Source organism: Colias philodice, chromosome 7 (assembly GCF_061535455.1).
Source record: "Colias philodice isolate Cphi_HAF_F1 chromosome 7, ilColPhil1 Martin Lab GWU primary, whole genome shotgun sequence".
In the NCBI taxonomy this organism is placed as follows: domain Eukaryota; kingdom Metazoa; phylum Arthropoda; class Insecta; order Lepidoptera; family Pieridae; genus Colias; species Colias philodice.
Window position 1 is genome coordinate 10580827 of NC_143092.1, and position 22037 is coordinate 10602863.

The 22037-nt window shown below is 32.9% G+C and overlaps 1 protein-coding gene across 1 annotated transcript; it reads right to left on the reverse strand.

The window, feature by feature from the left end:
- Window positions 1-218: 218 nt before the first annotated feature.
- LOC149487336 (uncharacterized) lies at window positions 219-2635 on the reverse strand. The gene has a single exon (XM_089697609.1). The coding sequence runs from the start codon at window positions 1985-1987 to the stop codon at window positions 458-460; it is 1530 nt and encodes a 509-aa protein (XP_089553735.1). The 5' UTR covers window positions 1988-2635; the 3' UTR covers window positions 219-457.
- Window positions 2636-22037: the final 19402 nt, after the last annotated feature.

Consider the following 22037-nt stretch of genomic DNA (forward strand, 5'->3'; position numbering starts at 1 on the left):
GCACAAGATTCTGTAGTAGCATTTTGTAGCGCAAAAAGCTCGACCCATCGGCTGTCTGTATCTTCAATCAGTAATAACCACTTCTCACCATGAATGCCTTCAAGAAGAGGGCCAAACAAATCCATGGCGAGGACCTCAAAGCGGGGATGAAGAACAGGAGTCTGGATAAGACTAGCCGGTTTCAAATAGGTAGCTCTATACTTTTGACACAAATCACAATCTGTATCCTCAGTCACTGATTGACTAAGAGTATCCGCTACTAAATTTTCTTTCTTTGCGGGCGTGACCCTATACGGAGGGCTTTCTATGGGCGGTGCTTCTCCCGTATCAATACGATGTATAGCAGACTCGGTGGGTCCTCCCCCTGGAGTGAAAATATCTTCATTCTTACTTAGGAGGTGAGATAGTGCGTCACGTTCATCCGAATTCAAATGAGATCCTTCGTCCTCACGAAGACTCACAGATGAACAATACAATGACGATTCGTCCTATTTTCAAAAAGAATCGACTGAGGCACCTTATCATGCCTCATAAACCAAACACCGCTATCAAAGTTAAACACCATACCAGCGTCTTGGATAAAGTTCATCCCTAATAGACTTTCGGTCGCGTTAGGTAGCATAATGAAACTTACTTCAAACGAGACGTCTCGCACCGTCACTTTCACTTGTGCAATTTCAACAGTTTGTGCACAGGTTCGCCCGTCAGCATATTTTAATTCCGTAAATACATAATTAAATTTATGATTGTTTTTATACAAATGCGATCTTAAACTAATACTGCCTATACAATGTTTAGCACCAGTGTCAACTAAAACTTTACCAACTTCACCATATATTTCTATACACAACACAGGACGCACACGCGAATCAATAGAATCGGCACTCGCGGACACTGATTGGAACGAACTAGCGTTAGGCGCGGGCACTTTCTGACAGGTAGGGCAGCTCGAGCGTATGACGCCGGGCGCTCCACACCCAAAACACGTCACCTTAGTGGCGCGCGGTTCACCTCCAATAGCTTCCTCCTTCGTGTTCAGTTGCTTATTCGTCAAGCGTGGGCATGCCTCTTTAATATGACCGTACTGTTTACAGTAATTACACTTCAGTCGCGATTTGTTATTATCGAAAGAGGGCATAGCTTCCGGAATCAGCTGTGTTGTTTTAACCAATGATGTTGGCTTGCTGTCTCTCGGATGAGAGATACGCGAATGTGTTTCATCGTGAATGTCTTCAACGCGCCTCGCTTGCGTCAATAACTCTTGAAATGAATTAAATACAGAACGTGGGATCTTCTCCCGAATTCTTCGATTCAACAAGCCATAGCACATATCGAGCTGAACCGCCTCAGTAAGGGTAAAAGGTGGCAGCTGGGCAATTAGTGCTCGAAGATTACAAATAAATAAATCTGTGGCTTCATATAAACCTTGTTCTTTTTCAAACATTTTTCTATAAATTTTGTGTGGTGGTAGTCGTGTACCAAAAGTCTGCCTTAATGCGTCAACAGCGTCATTCCAAGTGAGGGTTGTGGCTTTGACTCCTTGCCACCACGTAGCGGCGAGCCCTGTTAATAACATAGGCAATCCACGCAGCGCTATGTGATCCTCAACGCATACACATTCTTTGTATGTAAATATGGCATCTAAAAACGCTTCAACGTTATCTTGTCTATCCCCCGAGAATCGTGCAGTACATTTAGAGAAATTGCCCGAATAGGTGGGCACTGATGTACTTACAGGATCGCTGCGACTTAGCCTGCTAATCAGCAACAACAGCTGATCGGTCGACATCACGACCGGAGAAGATGCGGCACCAGCGGCGGCATCAGGCGTCAGCAGCGGTGGCGGCGCGTCCACAAAGGACACGTGAGCGGCATCAGCGGAGGCGCCCATCGAGCGAGACGAGGAAGTCGCCTGCGGCGCTATTTCCTCGGACGGGGCCTCAACCACTGACTGGGGGCTCCCAGCACGAGATCGCGTTAAAACCATTATATACAAAGTTCACTGAGTTTATTATTATTATTATAGTCCGGCCCCACGTTGGGCTGCCACTTATAGCGTGTTGCCGCGTATTAAAGAAAATAAATTAAACTAAAAACTCACTTTGGTAAAACGACTTTAATTTAAAAGAAACACAAAATTATATTTACACAAATATTTACAACTTTCAGTCAGAATACTAAACTAATAAAATAAAATAAAACAAACAAAGCAAACAAACACAAAGAGAACAAAAACAAAGGGAACACTTAAATATTATTATAATACAATTAAAACGAAATAATATTGATAAGCTAACAACTTATGAAACGTGCTCCCTATTCTCTGTTTGCTGACTGACTGGCTCTGATCAACGGCAGCAGCGGAGTTTTATACGATTACGAGCAGACCGCCGCGGCCGTTGAATCGGCGCCGGCGCACCTAATGACTGTCTGGTGCGAGACGCAATAAAAACACGGCTTTCTTTGTTAGAATCCTTAATTGGATCCGTACTCGGCCGCCACTGGTACGGCGCCGCAGTAACGGTTTTGTCTGGCCCTTTGTTTGCATAAGGCGCCAGAGAGGCGCGACAATCTAATGAGGTGTAATTATTAATGTTAGACTGCGCAGTTAAACTATTGCGTGCTATAACTGATAATTTTTTGAAAATTTTCACTGGTCGTTGACGTCAAACTGACAGGTTCAATTCAATTGTGAAATTATTGGCCGACATTTGGGACGGAAAAATAATCTCCCGAATACCACACGAGCTTCAAAATTATCTGGCATTTCCCTCAAGGTTCCCTGCAAACAAATAAAGTCGTCAAGTTTTTCAGGAAAAATCACTCGCGCTTCGCGCTCGTGATTTTTTAACCTTGACTAAAAACTTGACTCCTTCATTTGTTTGCAACGAACCTATCGGGAAATACCCGATAATTTTGAAGCTCTTGTGGTATTATAAGTGAAAATTTTGAAATATCGGAAACAAAAGACAATTAACGAAGCGATTTAATTCGATTTTAATGGGAATTTACTTTGAATAAAATTGTATTTTTCTTATAATGAACTACATTTTTAGAATCGTTTGTCTTAATCTGAATAGTACTGATTAATCCTAAAAATCCTTGCGCTATTAAGATGACGTCAAGTGTAAGAGCTAGTAATCTTTCATAATAAGAATAAAAACACTTAAATACTATCCCTATTTTAAATAAAAAGTTACACGATCGGTTACGCTACCTGAAAAACTCCGTCCAAAGTGTCGTTAAAAAGTTTATTCCGTTGAAATTTTTTTCAAGGACTTTTTCGGTAACTTGCGCTACAAATCTGTGCCTCCAGTGAATAAGGGAATAACTCAAAAACAGCACTTTTCAGGAGAGACAAAAAACTATATATCAATACTAAATCTTTAGTAATTCAAAATTTTAAGCTTGTATGGGTAAGATATGATGTTAGACTATAGTTTTACATATGAACACATATTGTAACAACCCCATAAATATACTTTTTTCGTGTTTTTTGTAGTTGTTGCCTTATGAACGAGTACTTCATGGAATAACTCAATGTATTCACATAATTTTTTTTTTACTCTTTGCAATATAACGACTTATGCCCTTATGCACTATGTTCATAATCGCACAACACGACTTATATTATTGCCAGTTTTGGTTTTATAGAAATGATGTGACTTATTATGCTTGAAATTTGTGTACTTTATGACTCAATTGAGGCATTTTAGTGGAAAAACTATGCACGTAGCTTGAAAAACGAATGAAATCAACGGGTTTTTTAATCGTTATTAGATAACAAAAACAAAACAACATTTAGGTATTTATGCATTTAACCCTAGAAGTCCAATCTACGTAAATTTGACGTATGAACTCTTCTATATTTACCATCGAATCGCTGCAAAATCCAGAACCAACTTATTAGCCGTCGAAACCTAGCAGCACATAGTTGGCTCATCCCGGTAAATTCCGCCATTTGGTTGTAAGAGGATGTTGTGCGTCATTTTGACGTATAATTGGGCTTTTCGTAACTTTTAAGATTGTTTCAAATTTTTATTTTGTGATTTATTTGAATAATTTTTTTCAAAGTTACGTTTCACATGATATCTATAGTATTATACTATAGATTGAGTATAAAATGGGATCCAGACAACTTTTATACTAGGACGAAAGCCTTCAATTTTAGTAAATGACGATTATTGTCCTCCGCTGGATTTGGACTTCAAGCAAGGGGATTGGGTGGCTGAAGATGTTGTCCGGAGTAAAACCGAATATGTTATGGGGTTTTGTTATAACCCATGTATAATGAAAGTCGTAGATTGTAAAATAAACCTTTAATCGATCTTTCAATAATACAGTATGTTGTTAATGCTATACAATGTTTCACCAGTCACCACAATGAGTCTAGTCTGGTACAGGTTAGCAGGAGACAATCATTGAGTATTGGTATTAAATACGTATCAACTGCGTATTGCGTTTTGCGTATTAACTATTGTCCTAGTGAAAATTAATCGAATCAATTAAAAATTCGATCTAGTGCGTTCCGTTTCGGAACGCCACAATGTCATGGTGGTATACCTACATTGAGGATACAAGCACTATAAAGAGATAATAGAAGCCCGAAAACCATATTCCTGTATGTTCAGTTAATACAGGAAAAGTTATAGTTGGTCAGTGGCGATATTTTACGTCATGATATAGAATTTTAACAATTTCTATATCATATAATATCAAAATAATGTAGATAAATAAAGAAAATACAATGAGCCGCAAAGATTTTATGAAAAAATTAAGCACAGATTTGAACGTGCCTTGGATGCAAATACGACTTGTGGCACACACTTTTAAGAGACTCTACGTGACAATAGCCCAATTTTTTCAAAATATGTGGTACCAGAGTATCCATAAAATGTTTACGAAAATGCAGGACCAAAGAAGTATCGATATTGTCTTGATTTTGTAGTTAGATAATTTTTTTTAAAAAAAGATTAAAAACGAGTTATTTTTTAAAAACTTACCCAATTATAAGAAGAAAATATAAGTTTAACATTTTTGTTGGCTTTTTTTAGATGATTCAATAATCGTTCTATATTTATATAAACAAAGAGTATAATATCATTAAATGCACTTAATGTGTTAACTGTATTTTTAATATCTATTGCCAAAAATAGTTAATTTCCATAGAAATATATTAGTATCCCAAGTTAACTGATAAATACCTTTTTTAAAAAATATAAAGATTTGTTGTTGCCGATTTATTGAAAAAACGATTTAAAAATAATAAGGAATAGTGTGTGTTGTTTCCGTGCAGTATTCAAATAGACCAATAGCAACACGGCATTAATGCCAAATTGTCTCATGTCGTCACTTGAACCAATGACACTAAAAGAGTTGTTCCTTTATGCTCATGTTAGAAAAATGACACAAATGCGTTTATACTAAAATAGTGTTAGGACTGATGGAACAAAATGAATTAAGTCTTTATTCAAAAAGTATAACTACACATACGTCTTTGTGTTCGTGGGTACTTTTGACTCGAGACGAATAGTTCCTTTGCGATTGCCTAAAATGATGGATAAGGTAACTTATACCGTTAATCACACCCTACTTATACCGTTTGGGTCATTCGAAAAAATGGGTTAGGACGCAGCTAGAGATATGACCTTTTGATATGTTGTGTATTTTGACGAGCTGAATCCAATGGTGCAATAAAAACCAAAGGGAATAACTCGTCTTACTCCCTTATTCACTGGAGGCACAGAAATCTGTCTTAAAGTTCTCTCTTGCTCTAGAACGTGGATTTACGTATAAATTGCGACGAAAAGTTACTGTTGCATGTAAAAATAATGCTTGAGAGATTTTGTGTTTTTATCTCGGTAGTTTTACACTTTCGTCAATTAATTTTGAACTCTATTTACATATAAGATAGTTATTGGTATGTAGTTATAAGTCGTAATTAAATTTAGTATAAAATCGTATGCATTTTACACGTTTTTGATCGATTTCCTGTACAACGACCTAAGTTTATACAGTTGGAAGTGCTATTCTACATCTCTTAATTCTCAGTAGGAGAAAATTTAACTAAATAAATAAATCTATTGTTATTAAATAAATCCCTTATTATAACCTATTGCGAATGATTGCTACGAATGCTCTATCAGCATCAGATTAAATAGCCATCATCAGGCAAGAATACCTTAAATAACCACAGCTACCAACAAAGAAGGCAATAAACCCTTACCATAAAAACACTAGTTTCAAATTCACGGAACGGTGGCGTGACGCATCGTGTGGAAAATCAAAGGGAGCCAGTGGACCGAGAGGCTGCTGAAGACGTCTCTGCTCCATTGATCTAAGACGGTATGTGTCTGACAATTATGCTGGAATAGGTATTTTGTGTTTGCGAAATATCCTCGTAGATTTGGAAAGTTTATTTTTTTATTAAGGCTCATTAGCAGATGTACATCGATGATTTAAAAACATATAGGAAGTGATGGATAACTATTAATAAATGAGCACTGCATGCACTATAAAAATTCATTACATTAATTAAAAAAAAAACATTAAAGTTTGGGAAAAGTACTGGGCTTTTGTAGATTTTGTAGTTAGCAAGAATGGAAAAACAATAGGTATATCGTCTGATGTGTTCTTATGCGTAATTTTCTCCTCCATGCAGTTTAGGGCATATTCTGCCTTTATAGTTTTTTTAAGGATACGAATTATTTTGGGCCTTATGACACTACAATGGTCATGTTTTCTAATAATTGTAACAGGATTTCATCAGAACACTGAATGAATCGTAAATAATTAAAACACCTCAAAATAAGTACCTTTCTTCTTTAGTTAAAATGGAAACGAAAGAGGCAGAAAAAGAAATTATATTTATTAAGTATTATATCATCAAGGTAAGCAATAACTTTCAGGTCTCATTGCTCCAATAAGAAGATATCTCAATCTAGAACTGGTTGCCATAGCAACATGTTTTCCACGCGAATGAAAGGGGAGTCTTGTAGGTAATACGTGATCCAGTTAGAAAAACGTAGTACATATACACATTTCTGATTTTATTCTAACACTTTTAAAATTTATTGGAGAGTGTAGCAGTGTTTAAAATTACAAATAATTTACTTTCTTCTTAACACGTTTATATGTATATTGTATCACTTAGGGCCGATTTTTCAATGCTTGGATAAAACTTATCCGTCCATTAAAGTATTACACGATAATATTAAAATATCACGTTAACTGTCAAATACAGGGAATTAGAATACGTTTTTAAAATGGTAGTTTTATAAATTATTCGACGAATAAGTTTTATCCAAGCATTGAAAAATCGGCCCTTAAGGCTGCAGTCTAGCAAAATTGCGTTTTCAACAAGTTATTTGACAATTTTTTCCCGGCTAATGAAATGATAAACTGAATTTTTTTTTCTTGTTTATCAATTAGTGTTATATACGCAATGCGCGTGAATTTTTTCACATTTATAAAGTTACTTTATGTTACCTTAATCAGGCCTTCAAGATAAGTCTCTTTCCCCCAAAATCATTTCGAGCTAAGTTTGTGCACTCACTACGTTGCAACCGATTACAATTTACACAATCTGATCAGCGCATTATTATCCTTATATAGTCGTTATTAAAAACTGCTGAATACAATTGCCGAAAAACTTATGATTTTCTTAATTAGAACGTTATAAATTCATGAAATTTCCCATTTTTTGCCTTACAAAATCTATTGATAAATACTGCTAAAAGTTATTTTTTCCATTAATTTATTCGATTTGGTTGAAGACCAATGAGTATTAATCCTTTAAAAATTTTTTTTTTTAATTTTGATAATTCTTTAAATATTAAAAAAATATTTAAAATAATTAGGAAAAATCCTAGCGAATTTCTTTAGTCGCGCTCCTTGGGCCGGAGCGTTCTGACGTGTGCTCTACGCTCGATTTTCCTTCATACCGAAGTGAAAGTTGCTCTACTTCATTAAATTTAATATTTTTGTTAATTGATTATTTTTATCTTAGTTTTGTGCAAATATTCGTATTTTTAAACATTTGATTTCGATATGGAAAATAAACGAAAAAAATACGCGTGTAACTACTAGAAAAAAAATTATCTTCGAACATAAAGTTAATGAAACCAAATAGATTGCAAAGGTGATTGGCAACAATTTCTTTATTTTACGGGGTGTCAGTAAAGGGATGTATATTTCTTTAAAACTAAAGTAAGCTCATAAATTTTCTTATAATATAATTTTTTTGAAGTTCCAAAAATGTTTATTTTTCATTTGAGAAATACGAAATATAATATAAACTTGTATTGAGAACTTGAACTTCCCAAGTTCATCCGGGGAAATCCCCATACGGGGAAAATGATTTGTTTACTCCAAAATTGATCCGAGGTGTTTTAATTTTTTCTTCTAGTCATTTTCAACGTAGCGGCATGTTGTTTGATTATTAATTTTGTAACATAAATGCAGGATGTTGGTTTTATATTCTGATCTTACAGACGCGCTGACAAATTTAGTCCGCCATTTCTAGTTTAGTCTACCAACTCTAAGTACCAATATTAAAACGAATGGATTATCATCACATCATCAAAACTCAGATGTAATGGAAGATCACAATAACATAGAAAATTCAGTGGGTGTTGAGAACTAAACAAACAGAAGTAACAGAGACGCGAAGAATAAAAAAAGAGGACGAAAACGATAATTCGTTGATGCTTTCCCTTTTCGACATATTGTAAGGGTACATCACCAATCTGCAAAAAACAAAACTGATGATTCCCAATTGCTGATTAAAAATGAAAAACAAATAATTGACAACAGTGGTGAAAATTTGCTGATCACAATGAAACATCCTTCAGTGGTAGCAGATTTACTCATTTCAAATGTATCGGTGAACAGCGTAAAGGAGAGGAGGACAGGAAAACATTATGAATGTGGATGGTGGATTGTATACAGGGTGTAATCGATAAGTATGTGCAGGCGATTATGACGTTATTATTGCAGGTATCAAAAAACTTAAAACTGATATCGAAATTACTTTACCTAATGAGCAAAATGACAATAATAACTTTTTAAAAGTATAACGAGAAATATCTAAAAAATTTACTTTATACACTCCCATATCAAAAAGGGAAAATGGGACTAGTAGAAGTTAAATGTCTAATTCCGGCAAAAGACATGAATGCGGAAGATGCGGTTAAAAAAAATTAATATTTGAAATACAATGCAAAAAATAACACTTTTGTCATACATAAGAATCATGACTATTTTTTCTAAATTCAGGGACAACTAAACGTTGCAGAAGCAGAAGTCTGCTTATTTGCTGTTTGGACTGGAGTGAATAATTCGTTAAAAATAGAATATATAAAAAAGTATGTAACGTTTAGGCAAAATGAAATGATGGACCATTATCAAGATTTTACATAAATTGCCTACTGTCAGAATTGATTGATTCGAGACTTCAGCATTCGATGCCCATCAAGGACCCATCCTATATCATTCAAGCGATTGAAAAAAAGAGATAAATCCAGTGCAACCGATAAAGCATCAGAATGCTAGCAAAAGATTTATTAGGTTTATCAATATAAATCTATATATTACACATAATATAATAAATCTGTAGAAGACGCGAAGACTGACATCCGCGCGGACGGAGTCGCGGGCGGAAGCTAGTCAGAAATAAATATTTTTTGTTTTCATTTAACACAAACATTACATTTTTTTTATTATATACAAAATTTGTTTATCCGTTTTATTAGTTAAACTGAACAACTTTCACTAAGAAACTTAGGTCGAAAAAAATGTATAGAGTTCTGCATTTTGTATGGAAAGCTTATTTTTTTTTATATTTCGTCCAAATTTCTTTGTAAAAGTTGATCAGTTATATAAACATGAAGTTGAAGATATCAATAGAAAGTATTCGCAAATTTTGTGTACTGATAAAAAAAAAATCACCCGGTGTAATTTTCACGAAAATTGTTTCAAATTGTCATTTTTGGTACTTATTACGAATATTAAATTATGCATACGAATGATTTAATTTTTAAAAATTAAGTGGAGCAACTTTCCCTTAGTACATTTGTATTATTTACATATAGGATGACAGGATGCATTTGTTTGCACTACTAGACCAAGCCCTTAATATTATGTATTAACTCCGCCACGCTTTAATAAAAGAGAGATTTAATTCAACTTTGCACACTCTTCAAGGTTCAATGTCATTACAATAATTTCATCAAATTGATAAAAAGCTTGAATTTTAGTATTTTGAACTATATAATATATTAACAAGTAATATCGGGAAGTCCAACACCTCAGTCTGCAATATCCATAACACCCTACTGTAGTCTATACATATAATAAAATCGTAGGAAAGTCAAAACTGTACATTGAATATTTTTTTAAAAGAATACATAATCCATGATCTATAATCGATATAGAAGCCAAAAACATAGTTTTTAGAATTTTTGTCTGTTTGTCTGTTTGTCGGTTTGTCTGTTTGTCTGTTTGTCTGTATGTTTGTCCAGGCTAATCTCAGAAAGTACTGCACGGATTTACTTCAAATTTTGCATGAATATTACTAACAGGTCGGGTCAGGCTGTTATATACATATTATCATGCTATCACCTTCGGGGGAGGAGCTGTGAACCTTTATTTTTCTTACGTATTCCGTGTACTACGACAGCGTACAATATAAATACTCATGTTTAAATGTTGTTTTTGAGTAAGCCATGCTATTGTCTACCTTTACACTATAAAAACTACATCATTTAAGTAATTTTGGCAGAGAAACAGTATAATGAATCTTAGTAGTATAAAGACAAATTTAAAACAGCGCCATCTATGAGATTTCATTAAAATTAAATCAATTTACATAATATTAACGCTCCTTGGAAATTCATAATTTAAATATTATGAATTATGATGTTGGTGAGGTTGTTTTTTTTTTAAGTTAAATAAATAATTCATATCTTCCCAGAGTCCATTTCAGGTGCGCTTATATTTCATGTGAATATACTAAATTTTTATAAGTGAGGGTAGATGTTTATTATTTGATGTCAAACAAGACACCATTACAGTTATATAGGTAATAGATGTAGTATTTGTATTCTCTTTGGGTAATAGTAGATAACAGTGATTGTGTTCATTGGTTACATTTTTAAAAATCTTCGGCTATTTTTTAATTTTCGCCTTCTTGCGTTCCCACAAAAGGTAAGTTGTAGCTTTAATATTTATTGTTTATTATAATTATATAGTTATACTCATGTTTTTAATTAGTTAAAGTTATGACAATATAAGAAAATGATGAAATTTTATTTTTATGTATAACTTTTACAAGACTATATTATACGCCCAAAGAAGGTCACTTTAGTTCTTGATAAAACTTTATTTATTAGTAGCTTTTTAATAAAATTAGGTACTTATCTTTTGATTTTTTTTTATTTACAGATTCAATGTTCATAAAAATTGACGATTTGCGTGAGGATGTAGTGGAAATTAGTAACCTTGCGCGTGGTCAATCAATACATATAATAAAATTCTAGAAAAGTGATGTCTGTACAATAAAAATATGTAAAAAAAAATAGCAGGGGTTATTATTAAATCGATCCCAAACCCAAAACTGTAGTTATAAATTTTTTTGTCTGTTTGTCTGTATGTTTGTGCACGCTAATCTCAGAAACGGCTTATCCGATTTAGATGCGATTTTCATTAATATATTGTAGTAATCTTCATTTAACATTTAGTGTTTATTTCATGTTAATCGGTTCGTAAATAAAAAAGTTATGACCATTTAAGTATTCACGGTGAACATTTGCTAAGGCATTCTATTGTACACTATACAGTGTACGATAAAACGTAAGTTATCTGTTATACGCTACAGTTTTTCCTTATAAATGTCCAGGTGATCATATCGAAAGTCCCTAAGGGTGGGGGGGTAAGCTGAGGTAGTAGGGGGGGAAGGGGTCAAATTAGAATTATGCTTACTTCTAGGTAAATTTTATACATAAAATGTCCTTTAAATTATGTCGTATTATATTTTTAACCCCCGACGCAAAAAGATGGGTGATAAGTGTTTGACCGCTATGTGTGTCTGTTTGTGCCACCGTAGCTCGCTAACAGGTAATACGAATTAGATGCGTGTTAGGCAGCATATTTTCCGACGCTGGTTCTTAGATAAAGTGTATCAAAATCGGTTCATCCATTCATTATACCTAGGTATATAGAGGTAAAAGTGGGAATGTGGGAAAAAATATTAAATATTTATATCCAATTCGGTTTATCCATTTATTAGATTACAGCGGTAAAAGTGGGAATGAACAATAATCGAATGTGATCAAATAATATACTCAAGCGGCATATCAAAATATAAAAGAGCAACGTGTTTTATCGAAATCGGTTCATCCGTTTATTACATTTAGGGGTGACAGTGGTTAAATAAATAAACCAAATGGAGCATCAAACGACAGGATATGACGTGTACATAATACATATAGGTATAATTAGATAATATAGTTTACATCAAAATCGGTTCTGCCATTTACTAGGTGTGGAAAGAGAAGGGTTGAAAGTCTGTGAAAGAAGAGGGGGATATGGGAGCGGGAGGATAGCCACACCCTGGAAATTTTGAATTCTACTCAAAGCCACATAGGCCTGGCTCTTGGCAATTTTTTTTTCCTAAAGATACCACTTCTTTTGCCACTGTGATCCATTACAATTTGTGCACGGTTACGGCCCAACTTAAAAGATGTCAAGGAGCAACAAACTTATAGATATCAATATGATGTAGGAATGTAATGTAACCGCAATCGCCGGTACAGCCTGAAAATCAGCGCTGCTTTTGTGCAGCATTTTGCTGAGGCTGTCTCCGTTTGCCTAATTGTAAGATAAATTTTATAATGTGTTTGGCTGTGTTTTTTTTTGGCAATAAATTTCTTTTCTTTCTTTCTTTTTCTTTCTAATATGGAGGTAGAGGTCAAAAACTCACTTGAAAATATCACATGAAAATAAGAAACCGAAGTTAAAAATTTAAAAATTAAAAAGAAAAACCCAACGCAACGAAGGAAAAGGAATAAATAATAATTTTACAAACTTTCCGACGATCTTTAAAATTAAGTACCATTATAAAAAAAATATAATTGTATATGATATGATAATGATGGTATGGCAGCCCCGATGACTTTGTTTTTTTAAAGTGAAACTTTTATTACATCGTCTCAAACTTTTTGGTCTGTGTAGCGCATGTCGCGTGACGGTCGGCTGCCGAGTAGGTATAAAGCAGTGTTCGGAACTGTACGATAATTATTATCGTACAAATACGATAATTTTGTGCCTAAGTTTCACTTTTACCGTGGTTTCATAAAACCACACAACATTTTTATTTTTATAAATATTTAAAATGGTATTTATTTTTAAAGATCTTCGGGAAGTTTGTAAAATTATTTATTCCTTTTTCTATGCACTTTTCTTCGTTGCGTTAGTTTTTTTTTTAATTTAATTTTTGTTGCACGGTCTAAACGGTTTAGTTACTACAGGCGTGAGACAGGAAAGATCTGAGCGCTGAGACAAACGTCAAAACGCAAAGGAATAGAATCCGCTATCGATACTAATTATTGTCATAAGCGTATGATGTTTTGCTAAGGATTTGTTCACCTTACCAACGACGACGACGACCACGAACAAAATTTTCATCCAGTCGTAATTTAACAAAATTGTGCTAAACACAATTAAAAATAAATTATTAAAATTTCCTGTCGTTCTGGTGATTGGAATTTTTATTTTTGAGATCAACGAATGAAAAAATAGATTTTTCGTAGAAAATTAACTAGGCATTTATTTTTTATTTTTTAGCTCAGTTTAGTAGGTAATAAATTTTACTAACAGTTCTTTTAATTATTTATGGTAGTACGTGTTTATTCAATAAAAGTTAAGTAGTCACCTACTATGCAGTCACTATTCCACGCGGACGAAGTCGCGGGCACAGCTAGTGTTCAATATAACAATAATTAATTACGATTTAAACCTGTAAATAAATAAAAGATCAGATCAATAAATCGACTTCCTCAAATAATATTTTTAATTCTCTATTTTTAACGTAAACATTATTATTTACAACTCTGTAAGAGGAAAGAGATGAAAAAATACAATGTATAGTTTCAAACTTTCGACGGTAGATACATAAAGATAAAGGCGATGTTTTTTCCGTTCTAATATTATAGCCTTGTATGTATAAAATATTCAAGCAAGACCATTCTATTCAAGTCTATGAAAAAACGTATTTTTAGTACCGTAGTTACCAAAGCTTTCTAAATATATACAGATTGTGTGATTAGCATCAAAAAACACAGTTTGTGAAACAGAGAGGCAGTGGCTAAATTATCGATTCAAATAGAAGATTTCACTTTGTAAACAATTCTCATTCTGCTTGTAGTTTTTCAATGAAAGTCGACTATTCTTTCAGCACACTTTACCGTTTTAGTGCTATATTAAATAGATAAACTTCGATCAATTATGCGTGATGTCTATCCATCTGTTTCTTGCTTCTATTTGTATGATAATTAATCCATTAAATAATAATTATAATTCTTCATTTAATACCATCTTGTATTTAATATCAAAAACATGAAGCTCACACTCGTATAAATCGACCTATCAATGAAATTTTTCTCACCAAAAACAACCCGATGAAAACAATCTCCCAGTAAAGAATTAACATATTTCGTCCCTGAAAAGTGCTTACAACTGAATAAAGTTTATTTGTTTTCCATTCATTTTAAGCTCGTCATCAAAAACAATAATAATCATTACGACGTTTCGAGAAATTTCGCGTTTACTTCGAAATTCGTTTAAGGCTGCAGTCTAGCAAAATTGCGTTTTCAACAAGTTATTTGACAATTTTTTCCCGGCTAATGAAATGATAAACTGAATTTTTTTTTTCTTGTTTATCAATTAGTGTTATATACGCAATGCGCGTGAATTTTTTCACATTTGTAAAGTTACTTTATGTTACCTTAATCAGGCCTTCAAGATAAGTCTCTTTCCCCCAAAGACATTTCGAGCTAAGTTTGTGCACTCACTACGTTGCAACTGATTACAATTTACACAATCTGATCAGCGCATTATTATCCTTATATAGTCGTTATTAAAAACTGCTGAATACAATTGCCGAAAAACTTATGATTTTCCTAATTAGAACGTTATAAATTCATTAAATTTCCCATTTTTTGCCTTACAAAATCTATTGATAAATACTGCTAAAAGTTATTGTTTCCATTAATTTATTCGAGTTGGTTGAAGACCAATGAGTATTAATGCTTTAAAAAATTTTTTTTTTGAATTTTGATAATTCTTTAAATATTAAAAAAATATTTAAAATAATTAGGAAAAATCCTAGCGAATTTCTTTAGTCGCGCTCCTTGGGCCGGAGCGTTCTGACGTGTGCTCTACGCTCGATTTTCCTTCATACCGAAGTGAAAGTTGCTCTACTTCATTAAATTTAATATTTTTGTTAATTGATTATTTTTATCTTAGTTTTGTGCAAATATTCGTATTTTTAAACATTTGATTTCGATATGGAAAATAAACGAAAAAAATATGCGTGTAACTATGTACTTACTAGAAAAAAAATTATCTTCGAACATAAAGTTAATGAAACCAAATACATTACAAAGGTGATTGGCAACAATTTCTTTATTTTACGGGGTTTCAGTAAAGGGATGAATGTTTCTTTTAAACTAAAGTAAGCTCATAAATTTTCTTATAATATATATTTTTTTTGAAGTTCCAAAAATGTTTATTTTTCGTTTGAGAAATACGAAATATATTAAATTATATTGAGAACTTGAACTTGGGACATACGGGGAAAATGATTTGTTTACTCCAAAATTCCAAATATGTCGAGGTGTTTTTTTTTTTCTTCTAGTCATTTTAAACGTAGCGGCATGTTGTTTGATTATTAATTTTGTAACTTAAATACAGGATGTTGGTTTTATATTTTGATCTTACAGACGCGCTGACAAATTTAGTCCACCATTTCTAGTTTAGTCCACCAACTCTAAGTACCAATATTAAAACGAATGGATTATCATCACATCATAAAAACTCAGATGTAATGGAAGATCGCAATAACATAGAAAATTCAATGGGTGTTGAGAACTAAACAAACACAAGTAACAAGTAAAAAGAGCAACTATGGAGTTTCTTGCCGATTCTTCTCCGTAGATACTGCTTTCCGAATCGGTGGTAAATGTTAAAAATATGTACCTAATGACGTTTCAAAAGTGCTTCTAGAAGAAGTCTAATTGAATAAATAAATGTTTGAGTTTGAGTTTTGAGTTTAACAGAAACGCGAAGAATAAAAAAAGAGGACGAAAACGATAATTCGTTGATGCTTTCCCTTTTCGACGTATTGTTAGGGTACATCACCAATCTGCAAAAAACAAAACTGATGATTCCCAATTGCTGATTAAAAATGAAAAACAAATAATCGACAACAGTGGTGAAAATTTGCTGATCACAATGAAACATCCTTCAGTGGTAGCAGATTTACTCATTTAAAATGTATCGGTGAACAGCGTAAAGGAGAGGAGGACAGGAAAACATTATGAATGTGGATGGTGGATTGTATACAGGATGTAATCGATAAGTATGTGCAGGCGATTATGACGTTATTATTGCAGGTATCAAAAAACTTAAAACTGATATCGAAATTACTTTACCTAATGAGCAAAATGACAATAATAACTTTTTAAAAGTATAACGAGAAAAATTTACTTTATACACTCCCATATCAAGAAGGGAAAATGGGACTAGTAGAAGTTAAATGTCTAATTCCGGCAAAAGAGATGAATGCGGAAGATGCGGTTAAAAATAAAAAAATTAATATTTGAAATACAATGCAAAAAATAACACTTTTGTCATAGATAAGAATCATGACTATTTTTTCCAAATTCAGGGACAACTAAACGTTGCAGAAGCAGAAGTCTGCTTATTTGCTGTTTGGACTGGAGTGAATCATTCGTTAAAAATAGAATATATAAGTTTAGGCAAAAAAAAAAAAAAATGATGGACCATTATCAAGATTTTACATAAATTGCCTACTGTCAGAATTGATTGATTCGAGACTTCAGCATTCGATGCCCATCAAGGACCCATCCTATGTCATTCAAGCGATTGAAAAAAAAAGAGAAAAATCCAGTGCAACCGATAAAGCATCAGAATGCTAGCAAAATATTTATTAGGTTTATCCATATAAATCTATATATTATACATAATATAATAAATCCGTAGAAGGGTCAATTCTGTACTTTGAAAATATGTATTTAAAAAATAAATAGCAGTGTTACTGGATCGATACCAAACACAAATATGTGATTAAAAAAATTTTTGTCTGTCTGTCTGTCTGTATGTGAAGGCATCACGTGAAAACTAATGGTTCGATTTCAATGAAACTTGGTATAATTATACCTTATTATCCTGGGCATAAAATGGAATACTTTTTATCCTGGAAAAATAAGAAGAAAAAAAATAAATCTTAATTTTTCAGTTTTATCCATAGACGTTGTTCTGTAGAACCGCGAACACACGTTGCGTTACCCGCAGTGGATTCAGCGATGTAACCTGTAGCGCCAAAAGTCGGATTTGGCTTGAACCGTTTGCGGCACACGCGGGCCGCACGACACCACGCCTCCTCGACTCCTATATAAGGACGGCGTTCCGCGCGATGCATATATGTAATTTATGAATTTTGATGCGAGCGGACGTGTCCAGTGTGGCGAGCGAGAGTGATCGTCTAATATTAATTTAGTGAGAAACGTCTTCCCAGTTCAAAATGGAGAAATAAACCATCCACGCGAAGACCGACATCCGCTCGGACGGAGTCGCGGGCGGAAGCTAGTCAGAAATAAATATCTTTTGTTTTCATTTGCGTATTTTTCTATTTTATAATTTTTTAACACAAACATTACATTTTTTTTTATTATATACAAAATTTGTTTATCCGTTTTATTAGTTAAACTGAACAACTTTCACTAAGAAACTTAGGTCGAAAAAAATGTATAGAGTTATGCATTTGAAGATATCAATAGAACGTATTCGCAAATTTTGTGTACTGATAAAAAAAATCACCTGGTGTAATTTTCACGAAAATTGTTTCAAATTGTCATGTCTGGTTACTTATTACGAATATTAAATTATGCATACGAATGATTTAATTTTTAAAAATTAAGTGGAGCAACTTTCCCATAGTACATTTGTATTATTTACATATAGGATGACAGGATGCATTTGTTTGCACTACTAGACCAAGCCCTTAAGAACACTCACCATTGAACAGGGCTTACAATAGGGCTGCCTTCAATTGTTTATTTTCATTGTTATTACTATGGTAGCTACTTTATTGGATATAATTTTAAGCGCTACGCTTTTATTAACATTTTCCTGTATTAAAATGGTATTTTTCCTAATAGGTAATTGTTTTAAATGCACTAATGAGGGTAGCTGTTGTAAATATTATCTTATTCCAGTGTCTCTTTAAGTTATGCCAAAATAATTTTATGTTCAGTTATGTCCTTCAAATGTAATAAGTACTTTTACTTTTACATTACCTCTTTCATCTTAGATGGTGGCAGCCCTATTAAAATAGACTTAGTAATATTATTATTTAGGCCTTCCTGAGCACGTTTGGTGCGTACAGATAACGCTATTTTTATACCGAAAGCCTTTTTTAAATTTACGATTTTCTGTAAAAATATTTCACATCCTACAAAAATACACTATTTAATTATTATGATAATCGTCTCTTCTACCTAGAAAAGTAAATTAAAATCTTTAAAAATATCTTTTTGCATAAATTGAAATCATAATTCTACATATTCTAGTTAGGGCAGAAACTTTTTTAATAAAGAAGTGGTAGTTATGAGTAAGGTACGATATTTTTCACGTAATTCCAAATTTATGCCAAAGGAATGCTATTTCATAAGTTCTAACCACTTATATTATTTTATTAGGTAATCTTATAAAACCATATTTTTAACCTTTAGAGGAATACCTAAACTGTTATGAAAACCCTTAATAATTTTTAGTTGGGACAAAGAATTTATATTACGCTTATAATCATAAAAAACTATGTACCAAATATTTTTCTTCACATTTAGTTACGTTAATTTAATATTTTTATTAAATCTAATTATATTGAAGTACGTAAAAACCTGAAACTTCACTGAAAAACTGTTGTAAAGCATATCTAACATCCTGACTGATTTTAATTTCTTATATATCGGATTGAATGTATTATATGTTTTTTTATTCACACACAGGAAAGATCTGTGTTAAATTGCTTAAATTTAAGAGATATGTAGGGGAGACCGGGTTTGGTTGTCTCACGGGTTGGTTGTCACAGCGATCTTAACACAAAACTGAACTATCGAATAAGTCTGTTGAACAGCGTGGCAAGAGCGATACAGTGAAAACGCTGTCCCAACTTCGCGTCAGACCGCTCCGATCTGCCGTGAGGGCCTCACACGTGTTTATTGTTTTCGCGCAGCAAAAGTAAATTTTTGTGCTGCTGTGTCGAACCTCGTAATTATACGTTCTTGTTTTACAGTAATAATCTTTCAGTGCATTTGATGATGATGAAATGTGTTTTATAATATCGTAGTATAGTTTTTTAGATATTTATTGATCGGAATTTATTTTCAATTTTATTTTCCTAAAACGTGTTATGGGGCTCGTTGTCACAAATTTTCGGGGGCTGGTTATCACATATCAACCAGCCCCCTGTATGCGAGATGACTTTATTTGCGTTTTGAGGTTGTTTGTTTTAGCCGTAAATTTTCAATCAACACCGGAAAATCACCCTAACAAACCTGCTGGAAGTCCATCTGTCCTTGATGACTCTATATTGACTCACGATTATTATTGTTTGCTAAAATTGTGATTGATTAATATTCAGACTGAAATAAAGACCGTAGACACGGTTTCATTTGGTTAAGAGTTCTTAATTAAAAACTATTCCGTAAAATTATAAGACCAAAGTGCGACTTTCTATTTATAAATTGCCTGTTAATTAGTATGTGACTACCTACCCTAGGCATTGTGACAACCATCCCTGACCCGGGGTTATAAGTCACATTTTTCTTAAGAGTGAAAATACAAAATATTTCTACAACTGATAATATTACACAAAAATACGTTTATTTCTTATGTAACAGAATAATTACACTATCTTTTGGTATACAAATATCATTCCTAAACAGCGTATTTTGGAAGTTACATAAAAAAAGCTAAAAATGTGACTTTCATCCCCGCTCTCCCCTAATATGTGTATACTTAGTTAAGGGTAGATGTAGTACTTATTACAAAGCGGTTTTCCCTTTTTATATTTCTACCATCTTATACCTATGTATTATAATTTTATTGTCTATTTTAATGAAATAAAAAGTGTGTGCGTGTAACCTTTACGCGCGATTGAAGTAAAACGCACATGTCAATATAACCTTGTTATTGAATATTATAAAATGTCGCAATTGTCAGAAAATTTATTTTTAATTTACTTATTTTAAAAGTAATAAATAAACAAGTATATTTAGAGATTTTCAAAAAATTTTGCAATTCAAAATAATGTTTTTAAAACTGTTGAATTTTTCATTCACTTTGCTATTCACAATTGATCCGTTTGAAAATTTGAAAATCAATAATCCTAATTGATTATGATATTTGCCACTAGCTGGCGTATAAGTCAAGAAGCGTGTAGTATATGACATATACTTACAACCTCTTACAACCAATCAGAATTATTATTTTTAAATGGCGGAAACTACACAGCGTTACTTCCGTCAGAAAAAAAATCTGAGTTACTCCCTAGTCGCGCCTAAAGAAGTTTTACTTCAATATAAAAGATTTTTCTTTTATATTAGTCTTATATAGATGATTTCATTTCATTGGATTTCTTTATATCTCCTACTAAACTAAGGCAATGATTTCTTAGTTCGTTTTATTTCTCAGTGAAACCTATCAGTTGTCCACAGATCCGTACAGAACGAAATAAAGACATTTCTACACAAAGGTAGAGGAAATAAAATCCCCAACTCCTAAACAACAAAACTCAGATAAAATAAATCACTATTGAGTTAAGCAAATAACAAGAACAAGGAAAAACTCTGAAAGGAAATAAGCAGCATGCCTCACGAATTATATAAATATGAGGAGCTTTTTTATTTACAGATTCTTGAATTCATTATTGTTTGAGTATTTATAAGGAAGCAGTTTTAAAACGATTATGTTGAATATTTTCTTTGTTACTCAATTTTTATTCACGTTTACGAGACGGTGTTTGAAAATGGAGATTTAATGGACATTACAATGTATTCTATTTCGTTCTATATTATCAATTAGATTACATAGGATTACTTTTATATACTACGCAGTTCGTCGTCTTCTCATTCCTATAGTTTCCACACATTTATTTCTTGATTTTCGTATTAAACACATTAGTTTATGTATAATTGATTGCGGCACGTGTAATTCAATTTAGGGAAGATCTCAGAAAAGGGTAAAATTTAATCGAAGTGGCAATCCTTGTTTATTTATAAACGAAAATATACTTAAAATATGTCGTCCTGTAATGTTGCTAAGTGTTAGAGAAAAATTACTACTTATATTTAAGTATGCTCAATCCCAATAAAATCGAATCAAAGATATTTTAAAATGATCACTGTATGTTATTAGGAAATAATTATATCTCAGTATAAAGAGTAGGCTCTCTCTCTCTCAGCCTCCTCTTCAGCCTTTTCCCGTCCACTGTTGGACATAGGCCTCTCCTAAGGTACGCCATAGAGCTCGGTCTACAGCTTTTCGCCGCCATAGAGTAGGCTCTATAAGTCTTATTCTTACGCAAGTCGGGTACATCTATACTAATCTATACTAATATTATAAAGAGGAAAGGTTTGTATGTATGTATGTATGTATGTATGGTTTTCACGCATAAACTACTGGGCCGATTTTGATGAAATTTGGCAGAGATATTCTTTAGACCCTGAGAAAGAACA

Coding starts and splice junctions, on each gene's coding strand:
- LOC149487336 (XM_089697609.1), bottom strand. CDS start 1,987: ATGGTTTTAACGCGATCTCGTGCTGGGAGCCCCCAGTCAGTGGTTGAG.